Source organism: Sander vitreus, chromosome 17, assembly GCF_031162955.1.
Source record: "Sander vitreus isolate 19-12246 chromosome 17, sanVit1, whole genome shotgun sequence".
In the NCBI taxonomy this organism is placed as follows: domain Eukaryota; kingdom Metazoa; phylum Chordata; class Actinopteri; order Perciformes; family Percidae; genus Sander; species Sander vitreus.
This window is the reverse complement of record NC_135871.1, coordinates 14,682,157-14,703,192: the sequence shown is the minus strand read 5'-3', so window position 1 is coordinate 14,703,192 and position 21,036 is coordinate 14,682,157. Positions and strand designations below refer to the sequence as shown.

The window sequence follows — 21,036 nt, the reverse complement described above, 5'->3', positions numbered from 1 at the left end:
AGTTTATAGACAAAGTGCCATCATCATGAGGTTATGATAACAGTGAGGCACCATTAATATAGTAGCCTTATGGTACAGTATGTTCAGAATATGAGTTAATTAAATAACACCCACAAGCATTTGTGGAAATCAGTGGCTCTTATCCCAATAAATGATGAATTAAATTACAAATTGGGCCCCATACAAGAACCACTAATATGAACAGGTTTGTTCTGGAGCGGCACATTCGAGTGATTTAAGAGAACTTGAGCATTTACCAATACGAGTCGTACGAGTCATGCACAGTTAGTCAGATTTTTTCTGCATGTTTGACTTAAGAATTATAATGCCTAGTTTGAATGAATCTGGAGTTTAAATAATAATGAAATCAACAAAAATGTAAATATAATAAAATAAACACAAAATTATGTGAAATTAATATTGTGTGTGTCAGTATGATGTGTATAAAGGCTTTTTCCTTTTGTTTATATTTTATTGCTATGTATTTTGGCTTGACAACAACCCTCACAAAAAACAGTAAGAGAATCATAGATAAGCATACAAACATGTTATTGCATGAGGAGCAATGAATGTAGCTCTTATCTTATCAATTGTCCTCCCTCTGTGTGTAAATTAATGTTTGGGCCTTTAAATGTCGATTAACTTACTATCAACTGATGAACTGAACTGATATGATCTGATGAAAAATTATGAAATAACTCAATCCCTATGGAGTTTGGCTGAGGCTTAATTGCTCAATTGGGACATTCAAAAAGCAACAAACTCCCTCGGTCTAAGTTGTTTTAACTTTATCATAATCTGAACATACTGTTACAGTGATCTTCAAAAGTTGCTATTTGTTTGGCATAGAGCCCCCACAGCCATAGCAGTGTTTTGAAAACCAGCCATAATACCTACACAGCACACCACAAACAATGTATTTACAGAGCAGCATCCACATACTGTACACACTTGATTACCTTTATTGGTTAGGTAGGAATGGCTCGCTGGACCGCCACCATTAGTAAGAGCTGATGCAAAGACATAAGACAAAGCTTGTGTAAAGGGCAGGCAGACTATCTAGGATTGTTGGCACAAGATCTTTCCATGGTCTCTAATGGTTAGGGAGTATACAGTACTCAGAAGTGCACCCAAACACCATGCTTCCCATTCCACGAGTTGATTGAAACATGTGAGGTTAAGTGTGCTGACGATTACCTGACTTGTTAGGGGCCTTTGTCTTCACGGGAGATGTGAGGAAAGTCATGAGGCTGCATAGCGCTGATCCTTTACTGTTCAGGTCTTGGACAGCAGGGTCTTTGGATGTCCACTCATCTAACAATCCCTGATTAATCAGACAGACACATGTTATCATATCACATAAAAGCAAAAGCTGATGTCTGAAAATGCAAGTGAGAAATCGGATAAACAAGAAAAAATTGATGATTTTGCCTCTGTGGGTTTTTATTTTTTGTGCTATTTCAGGATCTACTCTTGTTATCTTTTCTGTAACATCTTGTGAAGCAAATAGTCTCTCTGCTGGACAACATAGTGTTTCACTCGCAGATCTATCCTGTGTAAACACATACCATCCATCTGTCATTAGTTGGCAGAGAAAGCAGGATAGGACGGTGGAGAGTACAGGGAGGACAGGACTATAATCTATTAAAACACACTTAACATACAGTATATCTATTGCAAAACACACTCCTCTACTGTGCCAAATGCAAAGTGATACATTAATTGCTTCTGTTACAGCACTTAAAGTTCAGTTAGACAAAATATATACAGGAATAACTCTTGTCTCTACAGTAGACTTTTTATTTATCTTCTGACTCACAGTGACTATCTGCAGGTCCTTCTCTAGACTGTTCACACTGCTGCTTAGCTGGACCGCAGGTACTTTCTCATTTGTCTGCTCCAGCCACTTGGTGAGAGCGCTAGCTGCAGATCTAAACTCTCCCAGCTGGTCCTGACAGGATGATACCTCCTCTTCCCTGTAATAGACAAGAATCAGTCATATCACGCATCCATCTGTACATTATACAAACATAAAAGGATGTTATTTTTGTTAAAAGTGTAAAGACAAAGACCTTTTTTCCCCTCCCCTGTCCCATCTTACTTTTCTTTGACAGTGTCTTTGAAGGTGCTGAAAATATTTGAGAGATCATCCATCTTGCTCTGGATCTGTGCTTTGTTTCCATCGGGGCTTATTTCAGACAGCTCCATGGACAGAATCTGCAGCTTCTCCAAATCACTGGCATGTTCAGCCATCTCAGCTTTGGTGTTCTACAGTGAAATTATAAATGTCATTCTTTGCCGTATAAAATAATTTCTTGATGAAGATGTAACATTACTGAAAGTGTACAAAAAAAGTTATCCATTTATTGCCATGAACAGCGTCAGCGGTATAGTTACCTGCATTAGCTGAGAAAGTTCATTGAAGGTTTTTCCTGGCCCGTCTGTGTCGTGTAGATCTTGCGAACGTTTCACAACAAACTGCTGAACTTTATCTGCAACCTTCTCAAACTGTTCCACCTTTTCCTTCAGCTGCTCCAGCTGGGAAACCTTTTGCTTATGCTTGTCACAGGCGTTAGAGAAACGCTGGGAGAGAGCATCCATCTTAGATTGCAGAAGTGCAGCAGCAGAGGGATCTGCCGTCTCCACAAACTTCTTCACCTTTGCTTTCATGGTTGAGATGCTGCTCTGGCGACTTGCTATGTCCTGCTCTAATGCCTTAAAAAAATACAGGATGGAACAGTTTTAATGGCTAAATAAAGTAAATATAGCTGGTAAAAAATAAATAAATAAATAAACCGCTGTCAGCACAACACAATACAGTATCTAGTTATTGGACTGCTGAAATGATGACAAGAATACATACTACTTCTTTGCTGAGGATATCTCCAATGGATGCAGAGTCCAGGGGAATTTGTCCTTTCTCTTTTACACTGGCCTCCACTCCCTCCATCCATCCCATCATCTCATCCAAACCGTCCTGCACACTCATGGAGCGAGTCAGGGTGATCTGCAGTTTCTCATTTCGATCACTCACAGACTTGGACAGGTTGTCATAGCGTTCAACTATGTCATCTACAATGCAGGTAAACAAATCAGGTTATGTTTGAAACTGAACAGTTTCTCATTGTTAGGGACACATTGTGAGATAAACATTTCAAACCCGAGCACGAACGTATTTGGAATTTATGATTTTCTTAAGGCGTTAAGTGTGGCAAGGGATAACATTCACTAAGATTTTGGTAGAGTAAAAGCATTTTTAAGTGTATGCCAAGAGCCTAATGACTGGAGAGAAGAAATACAAATGAGAGACTCCAAGAGCCATATTTCAAACTCATAACTTTTTTACATGTTTGGTCAGTCTGTTTGATTAACAACCTACCTACTTACAAGTTACAAGGCAACATTTTGCAGGGCTATGAGATGTATGAACTTTAAGCTGTACTTTGAAATACTTTATTTTGAACCTTTCCCAAGCATTTCAGAGTTATTTCAATATCTGGCATCTTTCAATTTGCACATTTAAAGGCTGGAATCCTAATTCCACTATTTAAGTGTCAATGATGACACATACAATCATTTAAAGTATCATATACTGTATTCTGTAGAGGGTGCAAAACTAGGATCCCTACTTGGATTTTTCCCTCACCTACTGTCTCCTGGATATCGTCCGAGTTGCTCAGCAGGTCTCCTTCAGATGTTATCAAAGACTCAGCTGCTTTGCGTAGTGTTTCAATAGCAGTCTGATGTCCTGTCATCTGACCTTGTAGGGCCTGTGGATCAATAAGTAAGAGGAGGTCAGAGAAAATAAAACTGTATCCTCATAAAATAAATGTCCTCGGTCTGCTTTTATACTGTACTGTACAGATTATGCATTTAACCCGTGTGGTGGATTAAAGATAAAAAAGTAATCATGTGCAAGAACGTCTGGATAATAAATATCTTCCACAAAGTCATTCCACAGATATGGTTGGATGTACATGTCTGCCTCGACTGTTAGAATTACAGAAAGGCTTAGGATTCTTTGCAGTGATTTGTAACCAAAGACAAAAGTACAGTGTTCCTTGGTTGGCCCGCAGGCGCCTCTTATCTGGGCATATCTATGCTGTAAGCCACTACCTCCCTACAGAGAAATGTTCAAGCTAACTGCTGCCAAAAGCTTTGACAGAGACAGCATCGTTTCTTATCCTCTTGTAGGAGTATGTAGGCTTTGAATAACCAGAGTTAAACTATTCCCATGTGGGTTTGAATTTGAACACAGAGCTAAAAATAACTATGTTGCACTAAAGTCAGTGGAAACACTGTATATGGTAAGGCAGGTCTACTGAGCCACGACCTTATAACCCTGCCAACGCTCCAAGTTCTGCACGTTACTTCTTAACAAAGCAATTCTTTATTTCTTTACTTGGATTATTCATAACCTAATATCCATTAAAGATCACTTAGATTCATCTTATCTTATCTTAAAGACATCTTTTCACAGCCTTTTTTAACTGTAACTGTAAAAATTCCAATTCACCAAAATGAAATCACATGGGAGGAAAGATCAAAAGTTTTTTTTCATATGACTCTTGTGTTAGCCTCAAAAATTAGAGAGGCCTCACAGAAATATGAAAGAAATGTATAACAAGTTAAAAAAGACCACAATCTGAGATAAATCTGAGCTTTGGACTCGATACCAAGACGAGGCCAAAGCTTGACAGCCCTGACTTGCACTTTTTCTTGCCTTGGTCTCCTCCAGCTGTTTCTGTAGTGTTTGTGGGTCAGCTGCTATGGCATCTGATTGCTGTTTTCTCGCTTCCTCCTCTGAGGTGTTCAGCCACTTCAAAAGACCAGCGCTCGAGTCGTCATATTTCTTGTATTTGTCAACCACATCTTTCAGGTTGTTGCCAAGCTGATTGCACTGAAACAAAGGAAATTAAATTATACTGTATGTGTGATAAGATAGTCAGGAAACATAATTAAGTACACAGGCTCAAAACATGACGATAACAATGAACAATGTTCAGTGTGTGTCAGAGAAAGTAGCTTTCCATCTGACCTTTTCACAGTGCTTACAGAAGATAGTGTGACGCCTTAGTTTTTAATGAAGACAAATGCTCCCACCCAGTGGCAAGAATAAGTAATTACAACCTCTCAAGATCCATTTGATCAACTGCAGACTTAGTACCTGTGAATGTAGTGTTTTGTATCTGCTGGCTGCTGAAGCCAACTTGTCCTTGACAGCAGAACAGGTTCCTGAAGTATCCACGTCCAGCAGAGTGTTCTTAGCCGCAGAGTCAGCCGGTCCACAGGGGTTAGCCACATCCAGCACTTTCTGTCCTGACATGGTGATGAAGCGAAGGTCACCTTTGTGTGAAATCACATCTTCTGAGAAGCTTTTCTGTTGCTGGTGTTTATCACTGAGGATATTGAGGGAGCTTGCAGGAGCGCCCAGCTCCTCCATCTCTCCCTCTGCCTGGTCTAACCAGCCCTCAAACTCCTCACAGTCACCCTGGAACTTCTTCAGCTCCTCCTGGACACACTGCACCTGCTTCATCTGCTGTTCAGCCTGTGTCAGCGAGGCCTCGTAGCGTCCCTTCAGCTCCTGGATGTTCTTCTGCAGCTTCTCCTTCTCCTCCGGAGACAGCACGTTGGCCTGCTTGTCGAGCAGAGCCTGAGCCGACTGGGTGGCCATGATCAGATCCTGCTGCTGGGACAGAATCTCCTGATGACGGGCCTGTGAGAACAATAAAGCCTTGAGGACACCATACCAATACATACAGCTGCAATTATATCTTTATTTACATTTCTTAAACATTGTAACATGATTTATACTACTATTTTTTTCTTTAATATGTCTTACTTTTTGGCTTTATTGGCTTCATCTGTTTCTCTTCAACTCAAATTTCAAGTCTGCTAAATACTATTAAACTAAATTATCTATTTTTTCACCCATGTAACCCATGTTATCACCTTCATTCTTTTCTAATGGCAAAACATATTCTAATTACAAGCTATTTTCAGATAACAAGATGTAGTTAACTCCTTAATTTTCTAATAAAATTAAATTTGGGAGCTTTATAATTGTTGACATTTTACTCATTTCACCATACTAAGAAATTGATTATAACATTGAACTTTGAAAATGTCTTTGCTACTTGTGTCTTTCAACTTTAGATGCATAAGCATGATGATCTGCCTCAAGTAATGCCCTGGGATCTTAATTAACTTGTGCACTGTTTGTTGTACACAAAGTCTGTGCCTGTAAACACTCCCACGTGTTAAGTATGAACTGCTGTGGAACAAACTTTAGAAAATTCTTTCTCTACATTTTTGCAACAAACCAATTGTACCTTGACCCTGTCATACTGCTTATCCAGGTCAAAGGAGCCGTCGTTCTTGCTGCTGGTCTCTGTGCCAAAATCCTTTTCAGTGGTCTGTAAAGCGTTTCCATTGGCATCGTCATCCTCTCCTATCAGTCCCGTGGCTGAGGTTTCTTTAGGCAGGTTTCCATTCTCTTTACTTATATGGTCAGTTTGATCCAGACGACTCTCGTTTTCATTCCCTATGTTGGATATCCAGTCTAGGAGACCTTCGATTTTGTTCTTACTTTCTTCAAGACGCTCAACAGCTGCTGCCTGAAAAGACACATGCATTACATATTAACAAAATACTGAATAGTGAAAACTCAAAATACTATGTTGCCATTTAGTTAAGCAATAATTTAACACACACATGTGGAGGTAATCTGAACTCTGACCTTTTCACTCTCCTGTTTTATGGCTGTGGTAACAACCTTCTCCAAATCTTTCCTGGACTCCTCAGCCCGCTGGTTGATGAGCTTGGCCCTGCTTTTGGCCTCTTCCAACTTGCTCTCAATAACGGCGATTTGATCTGGCATTAGCTTGCTCCGGTTTTCCTCCAGAAACTTTTTAGTACTTGTGATGACCTCATTCAAGGCACTGGCGTTTGTCAACACATCTTTTTGCAGGGCCTTGAGATCAGACAGGAGGAATAGAGGGGTTACGGAATGAACCGATTATAACTGATGAAAACTTGGACACATACTGTGCTTCTTAAAAATCAAATAGAACGTATTTCAAACCTGGTGCTCCTGCTGGTACTGCTGCAGGTCTGTGACACACTCAGCATTTTCAGCCTGCTGCTGATGACCGATCAGATGGTTTTCTGTCAGGGTGAGATTATCACACACTTCCTCCAACTTCTCTGTAAACTCCTTGTGTTTCTCCAACAAAGACTGTCAAACAAGAATAAAAAAAACAACAAGTAAATATCATACTTTGACATCAAAAGGCTGCCATTAAACATATCCACACTCAAAAACATTCATATTAAACAAACCCTAAAACCCGACAGTGTTCACATAAAGGCTTGTTCCTATGGTCTGGGAACACAAACAGCAAAACAAGAGAGGAGAAAATATTCAAGCACTTAAATGTAACATGCAAATCTTTTCCTTCATCATAATAGTGTAAAAATCTAGTATGCTGTAAACATGCTATTTCGCCATTCGCCACTTTGGTCTTGTAATGGTAATAAGCACATTATGTCTGGTGTGTTAATGGGTTTGTTGTGGGTGAAAGTGTTCCAACAGAGAAGGTGCATTGTGTCCACTGTTAATTGTTGACTGGTGTCTTGAAGGCCTGTAGGATACAACCAGCACAAAGAGTTAGTCTGCAGGAGCGATCAAGCATGCACTTTTTTTCTAAACAATTAAGGTATTCACAGTAGAACCGCCCAAATCTGAATTCTGGAAACAAAAGCCAATAATTCACTTCAGAATACATTTATCAACGAAACAGTGAAATACTATGGTAAACACATTAAACCCTGGGATATTGTTATATACTCATTACTTGGAAAAAGTAAAAAAAAAAAAAGTTCAATATCTGTACACAGTTTTTTGAACTTATCAATCATTTTTGTTCTGAAGTCTGAGGTTCAGGCATCTCATTCCAATATAAAAAGTTGTGTACCAATAATGTGAAACCACATATGTGAAATTCCTTGTTGTAACTTACTTGTCTGAATAACACGTCATTGTTGTTAGCTCTCACAGTTCTGCATGTGCTCATTCAATGTGTTAGAATTGACCTATATATTCCTATGCTTAAATCTGACCAGTAACATGGCTTATACAGCCCACTCTACATGCAAGGTAAGCATTCATTATCAAGCACACCAAGCATGTACAGTTGTTGTTTTTTAGGAAAACATCTGTGATATTTTGTAGTATATCTACAGGCAGACCTTTTCCTGGCTCTCCCTCTCCCTGGTGTCCAGTAGGACATCTAAGGCGCTCCTCTGGGTAACAAGCCTCTCTGTCTGATCCCTGAACGCTCGTTGAGTGGTGCTGAGGAACTTGAGGAGAAAGCTGCTCTGAGTTGGACTCAGAAACTGAGCGTGCTCAGAAATAAAGCACTGGATATCAAATGTGACATCCTCTAGCTTGGTCCTGGCTTCTTTTAGCAGACTGCGCTCCGTGTCCTGGAAGAAAAGATGGAAATATGCAGAGTAAGTTTCTGTAGTTACTGTGAATATTGGCTGCTTTTAATTACATATATTTAAAGATACCCTGTTCTGTTGAATTAAATGTTTCAGTGTGTCCACATCACATGGGTTAAGATCCACGTCACACATTTTTGAGTTGTTTCGGATGAGGCCCGTGAGTTCATCAAGATCACCTAGATGTTTCTGGTACGTTGATTCCAAGTGTACCTAAAATCACATTTACGTAGTCAATAGCTGATGCAACTGTTACATCATTGTATTTTAATCACCAGCATTGAACACTGACCTTTCCAGTTTCCATTGCTTGAATTAGGGAGTGACTCCTTTCTGCACACATTTGGGAAACAGCAGTAAAATTTGGCTCTAAATCCTGATATGTCGAGGCTAAATCTTGGTGGATTTGTATGGGAATATCCTCATCAGCAGAATTCACGAGGTGTTTGGCTTTCTCCATATCTGCTGTTAAAACACTAGCCAGCCTAGAAAATTGGGACTCCAGAGACTGGATAAAAAGGGACATTTGGTCAGGAGCTAATGCAAAAATCTATATACACAAGTGAAAAATTATGAACATATAATATTGTTTGATGTTGGTCATTTCTAACCTGAAAATCCTCTATTTGAATCTGCAGTTCTTCCATGTTGTTCCCAACGGGTGCCTGGATTAAAAGGTCTTTTCTGACATCTTCCAAAACATCAGCGTGGTCCTGCAGTCTCCCAACACACTCCAAATAATCCTGGATGGAGAACAGCTGAGGAAAAAAAAAAAAACACAAAACAAAAGAGAAGCAGATGTAGTTAGGTAAAAAAAACGACGGCAGGGGTTAGCTTATCACTAAAACAACATGAAATGTACCTTATTTTTAACCATCTCGACTTTGCAGGCGTCTGAGCTGCCACACGACTGAGGAGACGGTTGGCGACTGCCTGCAGCAGAGCGGCAGACACCCGAGTCATCTTCTGCTGAGCCCTCATCTTCTCCCTCTGAGCTCTCCTCCTTGATGCTCTCCAGCGTGTGCCGCCGTTCCTCCAGAGAGTCACCCCGCAGGGAGTCACCCCCCAGGGCACTGTTTAGAGTGTCCATCACTTCCTGAAGCACTGAAAGGTCTTGGCTTGAGGAAACAGTCTTGAGAACCTGCAGCAGTTGCAGCTGGATATTTGGAGCATCAGACTGCTGTGTCTTTTCACTGTCTTTCGCTTCCTGCAGTGTCCGTTCTGAGTTTTCTGTTTCTTTGTTGTTAAATCTGAGGACGTTTTGTTTCAGCAAATCCACGAGAAGGTCTGGATGACTGCTCTCTAAAAGTCCATGAGGTGTGTCTTTCTTGTGAAAACCACCTTCGTCTAAAGGTTGTGGAGCATTCTGAACTACAGCGATAGCGCTTTCAGTGTCTTGAGTTTGTGCCTTTTGCGAATCACTGACATCAGTCCCCTTTGTAATAATTTCCTCCTCTACATCTACATGTGCCCATACAGCATTAGAAAACACTGATGGAGCTGAAGAGGAAGCATCAGATGTAACACAGCTGTCTGACAGGTAATCTGTATCTACCTGGGGATGCTCAGAAGAACACACATCTAACCTTTTTTCCTCTGGTAGAATATCCAATCCTAACCCTACTCCCATTATAGCTTCAGACTGTCCTAAGTTAAGTTCTGACGCATTTCCACAAATACCTGCATTTTCTTTATCACTTGTCTCTCCTGTCTGTGCATTTCTCGACACAGAGATCTGTTCCATGTCAATGTCTGTGAAAATGTCCTCATGTTGCCTCTCTGGGGAAAGACTGCCTGTGCTTAACTCAACATCTTCTGCATCACTGTGCTGTGAACCTGATAAATCTTCATCAGCCAGTCCTGTTTCAAGAGAAACTCTGGTGCCAGTTGGAGTGTAATGCTCTGAATCTTCAGCATCAAAACACTTAAGATTGATAGCATTTGCTGCGGTGACTTCATCGGAAACAACGGGTGACTGTGGAGATCTCTCCCCGACAAGCACACTCTGACCAGTTTGAGAGCAGCTGGGCTCAGATCCAACACTAAAATCGCTTTCTGAACGAAATGCTGCTTGCTGATGTAATGTGATTCTGTTGCCATCTTCTGTGATGTTGTAGTCATAGTTACCATTACCCCTTGACTTTGAGATGACTGCACTTTCAACCAAATCTCTGGGCGGTGAGTAATCTATACTTGGAGTTGGCTCGCCGTCCGAAGGTGACTGAACTGCGCTTGTGTCATTCTCCGTTCTACTTTCCTCAGACAACACATTGCAGTGTGATGAAGACGTGCATAATACACTCTCGCTAACTGTCGGATTTTCCACCTGGGCATCATATCCCGCAATGAAAAAAACATTATCAATGGGTGAGCTGTCCAAGCTAGAGTGATCAATAGAAGTGGCATATTGAGTCTGGCTTTCTGGATCAGTGCTGGTCTCTTCAGTTCTGTCACACAGACTAGATGGACGTGACTGGGTAGTTGGAGCAGCGTTTTCTATCACAACAGCCGTATCTGTCGGTTGGTTATTGATTACACCCTGTGAGTCACTGTCTTCAGCTGGTAAAGGCGATTTGTCAAAGTGATGAATACACTCTGCAGAAACCTGACTCCATGAGGCGGGTGAGATCATCAGAGACTCGTGACCACTAACTGAGAGAGGGGAATGATAGAGATAATTACTCAGCTCTCCTACATTTCCTGTTGTCTCACAATCTACCTCTGCACCTCCTTTTTCACTCTCTATCTCTTTGTTATCAGCCTCGTAATTAGTCAGATCAAGCATCATGACAGCAACCTTCCTCTCAGTCTGCGTGTTTCCAGCTTCATTATCATTATTTAAATGCGGATTATGATCATCAGGGACGGAGTGAGCGCAGTTTTCCTCTGTGTAACTGCTGTCTTCCTCAGGGTATAAGTCAACACAGTCATCTTTAACTAATCCAGACTCACTGACACTAACGGTGCAACCAGACCTCAACAGGCTCTGCTGTTCCATTTTATGAAGAGCAGTATTTGAGGATATGGATCCATCTGACACTGGCTGTTTTAAAACAAACACTGTGTCATTCTCATCTCCTACATCACTTCCTTTTTCATCTGACTGTAGGTCAAGCAGTTTCAAAACTGTCGTCTGGTCAACTAGGCCCTGACTGAGAGCTGCCTCCAGGTCATAACGCCTCCCAGAGGTGACATCTAAAATGTCTCCTTCCTCCATTTGTGCTTTCAGGAGATGAGTAGCATAGTCTTGCTCTTTGTCAACTAACACGTCCTGAGAGCATAAAAACTCATCTTGGATAATATCCGTACCTTCTGATTCACTACAAAGTGGCTCAGCATTTAAGTATGGTAGTGTCTGACGGCACGATTCTACTAAACCCTCAGAGTCAAATATCCTTGACGGTGAGCCAACATTTGTTCTGTTTACAAAGCATAAAGTTTGAAGAACTGAGGTCCCTGGAATATCAAGACCTTCACTGTCAGCACCTCCATCATCAATTTGGAAACTATTTCCACAATCTGGAAATTGATCTGACTTGGTCCAATTTGTGTTGTTTTGACACACGGTTTCCTCCGCTACACCAGGCTCTATGGTATCCATGTCAATGTCATCATCATCTACTAACAATTCCTGTTTAAGAGCCTCTTTATCTGTGTATGTTTTTTTATCGAAGCTAATTCTTCCATTGACTGAGGAAACAAAATCACGAGGATCAAATGTGTGTTGTGTGTTTTTAATGAACTCTTCCGTTTCCTCATTTATGTGCAGCGGTATCTCTAAATCTACCTGTTCTGGAAGGTCACCAACATTTAAAGTCAGAGAAGTTACATTTTTCTCAGTGTTTTCAGAAAATATTGAATCATCAAGAAAAATTTCAACCATTTTACTCAGCTGTCTATCGAGTATTAGGACCCGCTGCCCGGATTCGGGATCTATGTAACTGTTCAACATTAGGTAGGAGATGAATAGCTGCTTTGCCTCTGTTTGAGTAGGGATGTTATCAACTTTTAAGCAATCTGCAGCATGATAGCATCCATCAACCGTGAGTTTTCTGTACATAAGCCAAGATGAAAACTTTTCATTAAGGTGATCAACATCAGGAAACACATCAGGAATCCCTATAGATTTTAAAACCTCTGCTGTATGAATGTCAATGAAACCATTCTGAATGGCGGCGGTGATGTCGACCACCTCTGAATTTTCTGGAATGTAAAAAGCTGCTATTTTCTCCCGATTACTTAACAGTGTGCTGGTAAATGCATCAGTGGTGATTTGTTGGTCATACTGGAATGAGGTAGACATGGTTTGGATTTCCCCAGAAGAAGGCAACACGAGTCCCATAAACTGCTGCTGATTTTCAAGCACAATGAGTGTGCTGCTAGAGCTCATCAAATCACACTGAACGGCTGCATCCACTTTTAGCCCATCACCCATACCATCCTCAGACATGGTCTCCTGATCACTTACACCATCACAAAAAGACCTCAAAGTGTTAAAATCCCTCCCTGAAGTCAGTGATTTATTTCTGCTGAGGCACTTCGATATCAGTCTATTGACCTCACAAGGTTCAACCTCCTGCACAGGCTCTAAGAGTGGCACATCTTCAGCAGCTCTGGGATTCATTATATCCGGACAGGTCTTTTGCCTCTGCAGAATTTCTACATAGACAGAAGCAGGTATCAAACCACACTGAAAAGCCCTCTCCAGGGTCAGTGTGTCCCCCGTGTAGCACACCTCCAATCCATCACTAACTTCCTTCACCTCTATCATCTTGATGATCGGGTCTTCACACGTGGCCCCTTCCCTAGCTGCTGCTATGTCAGAGAGCGACACAGAAGAAACATGTGAACTATGTATGCACTTGCTTGCTTCGTTGAACTTTGGCAAGTGGTTCAGGGTGGATTTATAAACGAGATCTTGTTTGAAAGCATCGTCCGGGTCTAAACAGACATGCGGTTCAGACTGAAATAGGTTGGAGTTTACCGGTTGGGCCTCTGGGAGGGTGACCCCAGTTATCCGATTGATCGGGCCACTCATGGATCTGGTCCCAAACCCTGCATCACTGGGTTTTAAATCCTAAAGAAATTGAAAATTTAACAAATTACAGAACTGCTTTCAGAATCAAAATCTGTATTATCTATTATGAGTCAAACTTGCAATTAAAGTATTCAAAAGCAAGACAAAATGTATACTCACCACCAGAAAAATATGGGCATGTTAAAACACCATGTGCACAAGTGCAAGACTGCATCAGGGTTGCAACAGGAGAGCAATGGATAATATATTTAAAGCTATCATGCATCTGGGTATGCAGTATCCAGCATATTGCAAAAAGAGGGTAGTTAGTCACATCACATACTGTAGGTAAAGGGTCATATCTGTTATCCTGTTGACTTCTTAGGTCAAGCACATTAATAAAGGTGAAATGTCAGACCAAAGCCGGGCGCAACTAAGCATGTTCACAGCATACTCAGATTTTTTGGGCTTCAATTGAAGAAATCTTATTTTCTGTTCCTAATGTAAGAGAATAAAAAGAGAGAAAGATGCAAAAGACAACTGCTCACACTGTACTAGGGAGAAGAGGAAGGTTAGTCATGCAGCTGAACATCAGGTGGCATTGATTTCTAACCCATTATAAGACACACATCCAAACCACTTAATAGAAGAAACAGCCTTGTGTCCAACCTCTTCTGCAGAGGTTGTCTGATCTGAACAATGTTGGGAAAGTTCACTGTAGGCCTGATTGAGCGCCTTCAGCTGCTCCTGGGCCTTTTCTCTTTCCTCTTCAGTCATTCTGTAAAACAAAACACAAAGAGTGAGGCTGAGACTGTAAACAGTGGACTAAGTATTATGCATGTGTATCACAGTCACTCGACCTACTTGTCACTGTGTTTGATCAGCATCATCTGTGTGGCCCTTAGTGCTTCTGCAATTTGTTCCTTCTTAGTGACCATTTCCTCGACTGACACCTAGAACATCAAACAGTGGCGTGTTAATACTGTATATGCAGTACAATGGCTCCTCTTTACTTTTGTATGACTACTCTTTTCAAAAAATATTGTAGTCACCAATATGGTGATCCTAGGGACACAAAGCACACAATGAATTACATTTTTCAATTCTTATATAAAAATAATAATTAATGAATGAAGACATACTGTACACCCCCAGTGACTAGATTAAATATTAACCCCTGCACAAAATAATGCAATTCAATTGAACAGCTATGCAATAAATATGAACTTTGTTAAATTTAAAATCTTCAGAATGTGTCAAAAATGACACATTTTCGAGGTCATTTTGTTTTGGTGGGACAGAATATCAGTAACTGTTTCTTAGTAATTGTTTCATCCCTTGACAAACTAAAATAAAAAATAAAACAGGAAGTCCAAAGCTGTCATTATTACATTGTAATTGTATTTATATTTTTGTGTACATGATGTACAATGTACAAAAAATCTAAATAATAAAATATCTTTTTTTTCATTAAATATAAAGACATATTTTCATGTACTAAAATCCTAAAACCAATTAATAGTAAGAATCAAACATTTCATTAATATTACTACATTTTACATTACTGCAATGCTAGTCAAATAATGAATCCATCTATTCTATTTCTATTCTATTATATGGATAGAATGAATTCTGTCAAACCATCAAAGACAACCCATCTCTTCAGGATCACCAAACTAATAAAGTACACACAAGGGGAATTTCTAATTTCTTTTTTAAATTTCACTTGAATAATGTCAGCTTTGGATCGTGTGTATAATGCATTTTTTCCTGTAACACAGGAATAAAACTCTGAAAGGTGTTTATATATTTCAATATCCTGTTGGACTGATATCATTTATTAGTCACTGAGGTTGTTCTGAAATGTGAGTGCTTGTGCAACATTTGTTGTTATTGAATCAGTTGGGGTTGATTGAAATAATCAAATATATGAGGAAATCCATAATATTAGCCATCCTTTTGTGTACAGAGGATATGATAAAGTAATTACAACCACTACCTATAGTGTAAAACATATGGATTACATGAATCAGAAAGTAAACAGTGTGTTTTTATTTGAAATCATACACTGACAGCAAAAAAGGCTGAAATATCATTTTGATTAGAAAAATACTCCATACCCCATTAAACTAAAGCATTCTCTCATGTACAACAAATATGTGGCAGGATATTAAAAAAGGACACGCCAGAAAACACCAAAAACAATACACATTATTTACCTGGGGCTTACTAGAAGCATCTGTGTTGGCATTGCTATCTTTCAAGGCATTTCCATCATTGTTCTGGGTCTGTTTCACATTGGACATCCAGTGCAATAGTTTGCTAACTTTATCACCATGCTCTCTCTTCTCCTCATCAACAGATCTCTACAATTGAAACAGATTGGTTTTTGATAAGATTGTTAACTTTGTTAGAAAAGTCAAAAAAACACTAGAGAAGGGAATCCTAAAAGGGAGGGGCATTGTCGAAATACATGCATAGTCAGACTAAAAACACCAAAGCTTAAGAACCATTGTCAGTAGTATCAACCACTGTATTTAAATATGTGTGTAAACCAAAAATAGAACATTCAACAGTGAAGTCATGCTAACTTCACAGTCAAACACAAAGGAAACCATATTTGCAACTTTTGCATACTGCTTTTATGCAATGGACAAGCATATATTTACAAATGTTTATTACTTATACGCCCAAACATAATGAAATGTTGATTTGGCTCCAAAACCATGAATTTTTGTAGCATCCAGTAACCTTAACCCCGTGTGGCAGTCATACACACTTCTTTCAAGTGCCTCCCTGAACGTTATTCTTCTCTTGGTCTTTGGACAGGTGAGGCTTTTAGTGTGGAACTTCTCATCTTTGAGTACAGCGGCTGTAACTTTGTCAACCAGGCCACTCTGAATGACTTCTTCAAGTGAGACTCGATCACAAGTGTCAGAGTTTATCAATCCTCCAGTCAGGAGCTGGAATTCAATACAGCGAAAACCGGCATCCTTTGGGATGAGATTTTCCTGAACAGCCTGGGTGATGGACAAAGTCTTTAAAGTCTTGGGGTGAACAATGCCATTAAACGCCTGCTCAAACTGTTGGAGCTGCTGATTCAATGCCTCATCTAAAAGACCTCTTTTGAGAGCCTCCATGAGAGTAACTCTCTCCCCTGAAGAGGGGTCACAAATACCTCCAGTGCAGGCCTGGGCCTCCAACAGCCTTAAAGCAGTGGCTCTATCAGTAAAGCCCTGTTGAAAACCCTGAAGAACTGACAGCCTCTTCCTCTGAGTGATGTCCCAGAGACCAGCAATGGGGCTGTTAACATCTTCCACAACAACCATTCTTGAAAATATGATATCCGCAATCTCATAGATGCTAAGAAGCCCAATGCGATAGTTTTCAATCTCAGATATTTCAAGAAACCTCTGACTTAGAGCGGACTCTAGACAAAGTTGTCGGCCACTTTTGACATCAGTTATTATGTGAAGTGGGCTTCCATTTTGGTCAACTACGGACTTTTCCTGCCATTCACTTTCCTGCTGTGACAGAAACAGATACGTCCTCTTGTCAATGTGTCTCCCCTTGAATGCTTCGTAAGCGGACATTTCAATGCCGCAGCTGGTGCTGACAACAGACACTCTATGAGAACTCGTGGGAGAGGTGTTTGTTAGATGTTTCTCACCAAACGGGAAGAGAAACACACCACCATCGGTGTCATAAAGGCATGTCTTCAGTATTTCAGAGTAGTATGCTTTCTGTCCACTGTCAGGGTTGTGGAAACCTTTGGGGTTACTGACTGGATCATACAGACTCTGTAGAGTCTCCTTGTTTAAAAGACCCTGATCAACAGCAATGCTAGCCAGCACCCTGACACCAATCTCTGGGTTGATCAGTCCTCCAGTAGCTACCTGGACCTCAAGGATCTTCTTGCCTTTGTATCTATCGAGAATCCTTTCCTCCATTGCCTGAAACACAGACAGCTTTTTGCCAGCATGGATGTAGCCACTAACAGCTTTCTGAGCCTCCATCAGTTTATCTTTCAGCCCTGTCTCTATAATACCTCTCTCTAAAGCCTCAACAACTGAGTGTGTTTGCCCTGTGGCCAGATCTGTGAGGCTTCCTGTTGCAGCCTGAGCCTCCAGGAACTCAAGAGCGTACGTCTTTGCTAAGAAGCCCTTCTCAGCAGCTTCTATGAAGGATATCTTTTTCTTACTTGACTCCACATAAACTCCAGCAATAGTAGTTGGTTTAACAGTGTACTTAGCGAGCGATGCTTGCACTTCTTCCATTGTGATGAGACCCATCTCAAACCTACGCAATACCTCTTCATCCAAGAGTTTAAACTTGATTAAGTTTTGAATACTTGGGCTGCCTTTGAGTTCTGGGAGCTTTTGGGAAGTTGAATATATCACACTCAGTTTCTCCTCACTGTCTGATGTGTTTACACTTTTGCACGTTTCTTTGATCTGATACATTCTTGTCTTAGTGATGCTATGTGTTTCATTTGGGCATTTGTCTGTTAGTCCACACAGAGCCATGTATCCATGTGTTGTCACAGTCGTGGGCTCATCAGGCTTGATTTGGCTGATGTAGGTCACATCTTGCGTGCTGTGTTTTTGTGGGAGAGTCGGAGTTTGATAAGTAGAGCGATTTAAGGTTTTCTTTGTTGGTGAATCATAAAGGCTTTGGCTGTGAGTGACTTCCAATTTATCTTGTTTGACTTGTGTCAGTCCTTCAAGAATATTTTCTTTCTCCATTGTTGCCATCTGAGAATGTAGTGACATTGGAAGAACGTTTAAGTTACAGAGGACTACAGTTCACTGTTACAGATAACTACAATTGCTTAATAAATATTGTAATAAATAGCAAAAAATAAACAATTCGTGGAACTGTATTACATTTAAATATTCTTATATCTATCATATTGTGCTGCAGTATTGCTAAACTAACTTCATCCATACCTCTGAGGACACTTTCATTTTGAGAATCTCGTCCTCCAGGTTGCATTGAGCACTTTCAGACGAGGGCACCATCTTCTGCCTCACTGTATGTTCTGTCTTCAACAAAGCAGCCTCGTTGTCTTTCACAGAGTAACTGGCTTCAATGATTTCCTGTTTGTTTATCCTCTGGTTATCAGTCTTCATCCTGACCCCGAGCGTCAACGACTCCATTTGTTCCTGAAGAGATCTCGCTTCATTTTCCTTCCGTGTCAGTTTCCACTCACTGTCTGTTATCTTAGCTGACTCATTTGACTGTTCATTGCAAAGGCTTTGTAAAGTGCTTACTTTTGAGTTCAGTTTAAGTCTGTCTTCCTCAAGTTGGGCAATTTGTGATTTTGCATTTGAGAGGTCTTGTCCGAGCTGTGTTCTTTCTTGCTGCAGTTTTGCCTGTTGGTCCGATTGTTGCTTTGTTTTTGCAGTGGTTTGATGCACTGTTTTTATCGGTTTGACATCCTGTTTGAAATACTTGTTTAGCATCTCTGCTAATTCTGCGCTATGCGACTGCTGTTTTGAACTCCCGCTTTCACTTGAGATTTCAGATTTAAGTAAAATAAGTTTTTTCTCTATTTCAGTCTGCACTAGCAACAACTGCCTCTCATAGCACTCTTTCTGAAGTTCTAGTTTACTTTTCAAGTCCTCTAGCATTTTCTTGCACTTTTCAAGTTGTTCTTCCATCTTCTGTGACCTCAGCTGAAGGACCGAGTTTTCATTTTGCGTTTGTTCAGCTTCTGTTTGGGTGCGCTGCAGCTTTTCTTTCAGCATTCTGACTTCAGATCCCAGTGAAATGCTTTTCTCTAGCGCCTCAGCTTTCTCCTTCTTAAGGATAGTATTTTCATGTTGTAGATTTAACTGAGATTTGTCAGAACTCAACATTACTTCTTTCATTGTCACTTTATTTTTCTGAAGCTCACTCTCCATCTGCAATATTTTTGATTCGTTGACTTTTCTTTCTCTGGTCTCTTTCAACAACTCATCTTTAGTTCTTCGTAGGGAAGTGCTGAGCTCTAAGAGTTTAATATTCAAGTTCTCTACATTTTTGTCTGATGCTCTCTTGTCGTTTTGAAGAGCATACATCTCCTGCTTTAGGTTTTCTGTCATTTTCTCTGAGCTGCTAGTTAACCCTTTAGTACTGTGCTTATGTTTGAAAAGTTCGTCTTCTAATGCCTTGACTTTATTGAGATGTTTTTGACACTCACTGATTTCAGCATTTTGCATGTGGATCTTTTGATTAGCAGAATTCTTCTCAGCATACACTGACTCCAGCTCTGATTTCAGAGTTGTTATTTCCTTCTCACAATTGTAAATTTTTGAATTAAGTGTTTGGATTTTCTGTCGCAGTTCAGTCATTTGCCTCACCTCCTCACTGTAATCTTGAAGTTTCATTTGAAGCTCATGGGAGGTCTGAGATTTCTTATTTAGTTCCTCCTCAATAATTCTAACCTGTGATTTGGTGCCCTCCACCTGAGACTTGAATATTTTAATTTGCTGATCCTTGCTCTCAATTTCCATTGTCACCTGATCGAGTTTAGCTCTTAAGTTCTTCAGATTCTTTTCCATCTCCATATTTATCTGTTTGAACTCATCTACCTTTTGCTGCAACTGAGAAGCAACTAATTCACTTGTTTTAAGTTCTGATTCGAGGTTTTTACATTTGAGCTGTGACGCCTGCTCAGATCTCTTCATTAAGTTGTTTTCTTCCTTAGCTGTTTGAAGCTGCTGTTTCCAGCTCTCTAGCTCACTCTTTAAAGACTTGATCTTCTGGTCAGAAAATGATCTGTCTTTTTCCAATGACTCTGTTTGGATCTGAAGACCTCTAATATCACTGTCAGATAAGACATTCATACGTGTCAACTCATTGCATTTAAACTTCAGCTGATCTACTACTGCCTGCTTGGAAGCTATCTCTTCTTCTAAGTTGTTAATCTTGTGAATATTTTCCTGCTCCATGGAGCCTTTCTTATGCAGTTCTGCTTGGGTGATCTTCAACTGCTCTTTAAGGCCTTCAACTTCAGTGCTTTGGAAAACCGTATTTTGTTCCAATGAGGATTTTGCTCTTTGGAGAGATCTGATTTCCTCTTGAAGTCCATTGATGGATTTCTTCATGTTTTGTGCTTCCTGTTGGAGATCTTCTGATTTTTGTCTCATGTTGAGCCTTTCAGTTTCCATGTCCATCTGAAGTTTCTTCAGTCTGTTATTGCTGTCATCCAACAGCTTCTTAAAACTTTGTGCTTTCTCCTCAGCTATTTCTGCTCTTTTCTGGATCAGGACTAGTTTCTCTACTTTCTGCTGCAGGACATCTGCTATCATGGTGTTATTTTGTCTGACTGCAGATGACTCAGGCTCACTTCCGACTGTTGACTGACTGTCAGATGACAAAGGCTGCTGAGCCAGATCATTTTCTTTAGCCTTTACTTGACTTTGCACCTGCTCCTCAGTACTTTCCTCCATGTTTATTTTTCTCTGAAGTGTGGGGCTCTGTTTCTTAAGATCTTGGCCATCATTACTTTTCTTTAAGAGGTCCTCTAG

The 21,036-nt window shown here is 40.3% G+C and overlaps 1 protein-coding gene across 8 annotated transcripts in view; it reads right to left on the bottom strand.

The window, feature by feature from the left end:
• The window catches only part of dst (dystonin), a 100,511-nt gene that overhangs the window by 37,531 nt on the left and 41,944 nt on the right, over nt 1-21,036 (bottom strand). For 6 of the 8 annotated variants that reach the window (XM_078272784.1, XM_078272785.1, XM_078272783.1 and 3 more), the window contains 15 exons: nt 15,742-15,888; nt 14,387-14,475; nt 14,192-14,300; nt 7,085-7,237; nt 6,740-6,973; nt 6,333-6,617; nt 5,168-5,716; nt 4,724-4,900; nt 3,647-3,770; nt 2,864-3,072; nt 2,398-2,715; nt 2,102-2,268; nt 1,820-1,976; nt 1,198-1,324; nt 960-1,010 (listed from right to left, as the gene is read on the bottom strand). In XM_078272784.1, the coding sequence (XP_078128910.1) occupies nt 960-1,010; nt 1,198-1,324; nt 1,820-1,976; nt 2,102-2,268; nt 2,398-2,715; nt 2,864-3,072; nt 3,647-3,770; nt 4,724-4,900; nt 5,168-5,716; nt 6,333-6,617; nt 6,740-6,973; nt 7,085-7,237; nt 14,192-14,300; nt 14,387-14,475; nt 15,742-15,888 (2,896 nt within the window). Of the gene's footprint in view, nt 1-959; nt 1,011-1,197; nt 1,325-1,819; nt 1,977-2,101; nt 2,269-2,397; nt 2,716-2,863; nt 3,073-3,646; nt 3,771-4,723; nt 4,901-5,167; nt 5,717-6,332; nt 6,618-6,739; nt 6,974-7,084; nt 7,238-8,250; nt 8,488-8,574; nt 8,719-8,797; nt 9,014-9,116; nt 9,264-9,367; nt 13,583-14,191; nt 14,301-14,386; nt 14,476-15,741; nt 15,889-21,036 lie in introns of those variants that run through there. The other 2 variants (XM_078272789.1, XM_078272782.1) reach the window with 2 other exon arrangements.